Below are 7,127 nucleotides of genomic sequence, written 5' to 3'. Positions count from 1 at the left end.
GTTCTATATATATATAAATAATGTTTTAATTAAAATTTAATGAAAAAGTGAAATATGCACAAGGTTCTTGTTTGAAATCTTGTACTCCTCTGAAGCCTTTTAAATTTTTGTTAAATAGTTTCTTAAGGTGTGGGTTGCAGTGAGAGGGTGAACTTTCTTAGAATGCAGACTTTAATTACAGAAGGGGTTCCCTGTAGGGTATCTTGGGGGCAAATTGGTAAGTTCATTCTTTTGCAGATTATATGAACGCCAAAGCTGTGTTCACGTAGTGACGAAAAGCAGAAGCTGGTTTTGCAGGCTAGGCAGTTGTGGGCAGATTATTTGCAGACCAGTATCCTGCCTGCATGGCTGGGATAAATTCGCTTCCATTCAGCCTCCAATAATTTCTCCAAATAGCCTGAATCACACATCGTGGATAGGTGTGGGTCTGATGTTTATTAAGCAATAATTGAACATATTATTCATGTTAACTTAATTCACAGAATTAAATGCTATAGCATAGTTTTTTGTATTTCACGTACCATGAGAAATAATTGTCTGCTGAAAAACCTATTGAAATTAGTGCTTGTAAAGGCATGGAAGTTCCTCATAAAGAGTACAGTAGACAACTCAGGAAGTAAATATCCTTATAATTCATGGACGTGTTTACTCAGTTTTGACCTTGGGAACAAATGTCATAAAAGAGGATAGCAGATCTAACACACAGACATATTTGGCTTGCTAATTATAGATAGATAGATATAAAACATTGATTCTTTTCAAAACTTTTCAGCAATAAATTCTAAATGTTGGAACAGCTTTTTTTTTTGTAGCACTTAACATTGATATCTTTAGTATAGCTACACTTGCACCAAATTAACAAATAGCAAAGTAGAGCATAGTCATGGCATGTTTAATAATTTCCAGCATAAAGATGGTGAAATAATACAGTGACAAATTAGAATGCAGTAACAGAAAGGAAATGAAGAGTTTATTGTTTCTGTAGCTCTAATATCCATTATAAGTTAGTTACACAGCAGTAACTAACCGACAGTTTAGATAAGTGTAAAGTGAATGTTTTAAAATAAATAGCAGTCTGGTGGTGACCTGGCGATGTCAGTGCTCTAGACAAAGGTGTGTGTTTGTCAATATATCCTATGTGTTTTACAGACTCCTCAGGGAACAGGAGAAGATACAATTTCACCTTTTCTGTGCCAAAACATTTTAATTATATCTTCTTCCAAGTACAGCGGTTCAGTAACCAAGGAGCTGACATTGATGCATGTGTTGATAAAGCTGCAAACATTCAAAATGAGATTAACAAAGATTTTGAGGAAGGGGTGACAGCTAATTTTGCACACTATTCTGCATCTGATTCAGGTCAGTGTAGTGGTAGAATATTTTATAACTGTTGTGTCATCTAGAAGGACTTTTATGATTCTTTGTGTTTTTAAAGATTTGTGTATATGAAAGTACAGTTTTTAGTACATCATTCAAGAGGGTTATCACTTTTTTATTGAACATCTATTGGTTGTAGCCATTAACAAGAATAAACATAAACATTTAAAAGCAGTTTTATATATCCATCTGCATTCTTCACAGTAATAGGTTCTTTACGTATGATTCACCTTTAAAGTATTGACCTCAGATATGAAAATGAATGAAAACTACAGTGCCCCTTTTGCAGTGTTGCTTAATATTTGAAAAAAAGAGGTTGGATTGAGAGTTATATTAAGTGTATTTAAATAATCAAACTGTAGTTTGTTTGTTTTATATGCAACCTTTTGAGAACATCTCAATGTATTTCTACTCTATTCTCCTCCTTGTTAGAAGGCAACTGACATTCTTCTTTCACTTTTCTTTTTGTTTGTGAAATTTTCTCCTCTTTTTTATCCACTCCTCCATCTGCTTTCACTTTTGTTTGCTTGGACCGTCTCTCATCCCAACTTGATAATGAGGAATGCAGTGTGACCCTGACCTCTATCAGCCCATTCATGACCTTCTGACTCTTCCACATAACCTTTGACCTTCTCTTTGACAGCTTGATTAATTACCTTGTGTTATGATTTATGAGTAAGTGCTATGTAAAAATAATAGACAACAGGTGGTCCTCTAAAAACTTTTTGTGGCACATTTTCTTTTCCTGCCTAGCCTGATGAGCCATTTTAAGTTGGGAACTTAGTGGGGACAATGTGTGTTTGACAGAAACACAGCATTTTTGCACACTTGGACATAGTGCTGGAATTCAGCAGGCAAGATATATCTGGGATGAAAATATTGCAGTGTTAGCAGGGTGCAGTTGCCAAAATGTATATTGGGCGGAAACAGAAAGCAGAGTCAACTGACATTTCAAGAGTCTTAGTCACAGGTCATGTCTTGAGAAAATTGCTCAAATAATGGAGGGGGCATTTTTCAAGCTGAGCTGCATCTCCAACAGCTATGTTTACTTTAATGCTTCACTAGTGACTTCTGATTGGCTGTCATGACCTCATTCTGCTGTTGCACCTACACTGTTGCAACAGTGACATAGATGTACCCTTCTCATGGAAAAGATGGGAAATGAATAGAGCATACATCTTTCGGAAAGATGAATGGACGTTGCTGTGTCCATTTTAAACCCAAGCAAGTTTAAGAATAGAGCACTTTGAGTAGCGTTTCTCCTGGGAATTAACTCCAGTCTTGCTGACAGCCATGCAAATAGAAACCTGAACTTGAAAATTCAGATTCATAAAGCTTAGGAAAATCTCTTTCAGACCCTTGCTTGCAGTCCAAAATGATAGTTACATAGGTCAAAAGACACCATTCTAGCTGACCTCTCTGATCACATATGGTGTCCCATCCTCCCATCCTGGTGGATTAATATGCAGATCTGAATGCTTTCAGCTCATTATTCATGTGGCCAGGCAGGGGAGCTTTCAAAAGATTTACAGGAATTTACCTTTGAGATTCTTTTTTTTTTAAACTTTTCCTGTCAGAGGCAAGAATTTTGATACTGCTTCAGTTTTGAGCATCTTTCTTGAACTTCTAGTAAGAGGCAGAAAGTACTGCTCCATTTCTGGGTTATGTATAATGATGGAAAAGACCCTTCTGCATTGTTCTGGCTTAGTTGTAAAGGTATTGTAACTGATGTTCATGATTCTTTCCAACTCTTTGTAAGCCTCCTTTTCCTTTTGTCATCACAGTCCTCTATCTCCAGAAGCAGGAGGATGCTAACAGTTAGTGTAGAGTAAATTTTACTTACCTTGAAGCATTAAAATATGAGGGGGAATAGATGTTAATTGTGTGTTTTAGTCTGAGAGGGAAACTGTTATTTTGTATTTTAGAGACTGAGAGTTGTATTTGTCAGTGTCAGTCCTGATTATTAGGTCTTATCACAGATATCTTGATGAGCTTGGCTGAAGATTGATGGGGATGGGGGGAAGTGTCCTAAAGTTTAACTTTTTATCATGAAAAAACTTTGCGTCTTAAAAGGTAGTTTCTCTTTCTGTGCACACTGGACATATCAGAGAAAACTATTATTACATATATTGAAAATGTTTGCATACCACCTAATGCCACTGAGTGTGGCAAGTTTTAGAAACCCTCCTAGATGATTGGTATATACTTAGATTATAGGTGTACATTTTTTTTATGTATGCTCATGTAAGCTCATTATGTAAGCTCATCATAAGTGAAATTCGTATTTTTAATTTATTTGTTTAGTATGGCTGCACTAGCACCAAATTAACAAGTAGCAGAGTAGTACACAGTAATGGCATATTTAATAGTTTCCAGCATAAAGGTACGGTATGCAGTAATGTAAGATGAATACAGTTCTTCATGCAAATAGATATTTCTGAACAGGTCTTTTAAAAGATACTTTTTAATGAATGGAATTTTTATCTATGTTAACTGTTATGCTCAAGTTATGCCAAAGACTGTACCTTGCTTATTATTAAAGTTTGCTAAAGATTAGGTATTAGCAGTCTTGGGTTCTGTTTTGCATTGACTTGTACTCTTCTCACCTCACTGCATTAGAGCTCTACCTTTTTTTTTTTTTAGTTTTTCTGAGTGCACTAAAGTTTATTGGTGCAGCTAATCCCACATGAAATACATTTTTAAAAGTTAATTGAACTTAAAAGGTACATTGTTTACACTGATGTTATTTAGAGCTGAGTATTTATTTTCAATAGAAAGTGCTTGGACTAAGGCTGAGTAAGAGGAATTGTAACTGGACAGATTTTACCAGTCATTTTGTTTTTCCATGTTGATCTATATATGTTACTCTCAAATCTTTCTGGGGCCATTGTTTCCATCTTGCAATTTAGGATACAGGAGTCCAAGGGAAATGTATACAGTATATCACATAAGCAAAACAAGTTAAAAAGAGATTACTTTCCTAAGAGAAAGACATAGGCTTCTCATAATTGAGGGGGAAAAAATATTAGCTCAGTTATTACTTAATTTTTTTCATTCTACTGATAGAAAAGGCCTGCAATCTATGAGGAATTGTAAAAAAATAAGGGAGACATTCTACAGTGCTTAAAATATAGTTGATAACAATCCTTTATTTGATTTATGAAATAGTGAATTTTAAAATAGAATCATATTTCATCTGTTGATGTCTGTGTGAAAAATTGACATTGTGTCTTCATAAAATTGGACAAATGAGTCATGTTATTTTCAGTTACATAATCAATAACTTAGACAAATTCCACTTTGATGATTTGTGTGTCTGTGTTGTGGTCAGCTTAAAGTGGACACAGAGTTTCAAATGTCTGTAACACTTGTAGATCTGTAATAAACAGATGAATTTTGCATTTAGTATTCTATAGAAAGCAAAACAAATCAATACAGAGCATGTCTCTGCTGAAAACTAGCAGGTCAAGAAGATGAAGAGCCCCAAACCCTTCAGCCCCCCAAGTACTGCAAAAACATTGTCCTACACTGGCACTAGCAAGCTCAAAAACTACCCTTTATTTAGAGACATACAGTTTAGGAATGTTTGTAAGCAGTATTCTTCTCTCTGGTGCATTTTGGGCTTTGAAATTTTTCAAACTGGAAGGTTTATGTGTTCATAGTACAGCATTATGTGTTAATATGGCCAGGCATCCCTGGTAGTGGTGTGGTTAGACTTGAAACATTTCTGCTTTAATTTTAATTTCCTTTGCCATTTTCCTGTTGTCTGTTTGTTTATATTTATCCCAGTTCAATTGACTCAGCAGGGAGGGCAGGGAAGTGACGTGACAGGAGACTCCTTATAGTGCTGTGTCTAGCAAGGAGACAGTTTTCCTCTTGGGCCTATGGTGACCTTTTATGACTATGTCCCTTACACCAGAGATAGTGTCCTGAATGCTTCTATTTCACCCTGTTTAACAGCATGCAGCTGCACCCTCTAACTTGGTTTTTGGTGGGAGAAGAAGCTATGGCAGACTTTCTAGAGGGGCAAAAGGACCAGGGGCAGGAACTCCCTTCAGATATGATTTTGAGAACTAGTTGAGTGTGTCAAACTGTAGAAAATCACTGAATGAGAATCTACTTGTCAGTGGCTACAATGAACTACAAGTTTTGTTAATGGCTCTACAGATTAGAATAAAGCAAGCCCAAATAAAGTATCTTTTGTCGGAGTGGACTTGGTTTGCTCGGGGAAGCTAGGTATGGGGGACCTCTTCGATCCTCATGACTTACCTGAGTGCAAAACAAAGCACCGAGTGAAAAGCTGGAATAAAGCTGTTCTTTTAGATAATTGATATACACATTTTGAAAAAGTCTATATTAAATTTTACTTTTAAATAACAGCTTGATTTTGACTGGGAGCCCATGGTAACTCCAAGGACTCATCTGTTAAATGTACGTGCTTCTCTTTTCTCCTCCATGTGTAAAATTCCATGAATACTACAGTTTTTCAGTGATTTGCCATCATTTAAGAATCATTAAAAAGTGATTGGCTGATTTATTCAAGATTTATTTCTCATTCAGTAATCTGTATTTTTTTCAATGAGCTCATTTTCTGAGGCACAAAAATGCAGCTGGTATGCTCAAAAGCATCCTGCAGGTCACAAATTTTATCTGGATTTCTTGAATACGTGACATAATATTGGTGATCTTTTAGAGCAGATTTAAAGATGCACTAAAAAGTCAGACAAGAGTTGACTTCTAAGCAATACCACTGAATCAGTTTTGCTACTGATTGATTCTTACTGCTGTAGTTTTCTTCTGCATAATATGCTTGTTGTCAGCTAGACAAAAGGTTTTACTATTTTAAGATGCAGTAAATAATTTTCACACGCTTTCTTTAATATATCTATCTATATATATATGTGAAATATCTACATCCTTTTTGTTTTAAAGGTTTTTACTGGCTGAGTATAAAGCTTTTCATTCATCATGTAGAGTTCTTAAACCAATATTTTGCTTTTAGTTCCCATATTATATTCTGAAAAAGTCATATAAAGTGCTTATGAATAAAACAACATATTAAATTATTTTAAAGGTAAAACAGGCAACTTTTCTGATGCTGAGGGATGTGTATGAGCATAAGTACACTCACAGACACATACTCACACATCAATATCCCTTTAATGACAGAGTATCCTTAAAAATCCTTCTGTAAATTATGTTGTGTGAACTTACTGAAATAATTATAAAAGTTTTAATGAGCATTAAAACAAATGCAACGAATTTTCAAGCATTTAATCTTCCTTTTCATATTCCTTCCTTTTGTGTGTGTGCGTGTGCCTCTCTTCTTAAACAGGAAGGCTATGGAGTAATAGTTCTGAATCCCAATGAGAACTACATTGAAGTGGAGAAGACAAAAGCCGAAATGCAGCTGTCTTCTGATTGCTCAGATGAACCTGCAGAAAAGAGGGAAAGAAAAGATAAAATCCAGAAGGAAACAAAGAAGCGACGTGACTTCTACGAAAAGTATCGAAATCCACAAAAAGAAAAAGAAACTATGCAGATCTATATTAGAGTAAGTTTTTTTGGCTTTGTTTGCCCTTCTTTCTTGATGCCTACATATGTTTATTGTCCATACTGGCTAAAAAACAGCACGCTTTTTTAAAAGCAAACACAATACTGAGATGGCATTCAAGAGTTTATAGAGTTCCTGGCCCTTTATTGAATTGATATTTTTGGTTGCTTATTGAATATGATGTTTTGGAAGTGTT

General features: G+C 35.3%; 1 protein-coding gene across 7 annotated transcripts in view; it reads left to right on the top strand.

Moving 5' to 3' along the window:
- Positions 1-7,127, top strand: part of ARB2A (ARB2 cotranscriptional regulator A) — a 304,397-nt gene that overhangs the window by 133,979 nt on the left and 163,291 nt on the right. For all 7 annotated transcript variants that reach the window (XM_071580198.1, XM_071580200.1, XM_071580196.1 and 4 more), the window contains one exon: positions 6,713-6,931. In XM_071580198.1, coding sequence (XP_071436299.1) covers positions 6,713-6,931 — 219 coding nt within the window. The remainder of the gene's footprint in view (positions 1-6,712; positions 6,932-7,127) is intronic.

Source organism: Pithys albifrons, chromosome Z, assembly GCF_047495875.1.
Source record: "Pithys albifrons albifrons isolate INPA30051 chromosome Z, PitAlb_v1, whole genome shotgun sequence".
Lineage (NCBI taxonomy): Eukaryota > Metazoa > Chordata > Aves > Passeriformes > Thamnophilidae > Pithys > Pithys albifrons.
The sequence above is the reverse complement of the archived record's forward strand: the minus strand, read 5'-3'. Positions and strand labels throughout refer to the sequence as shown.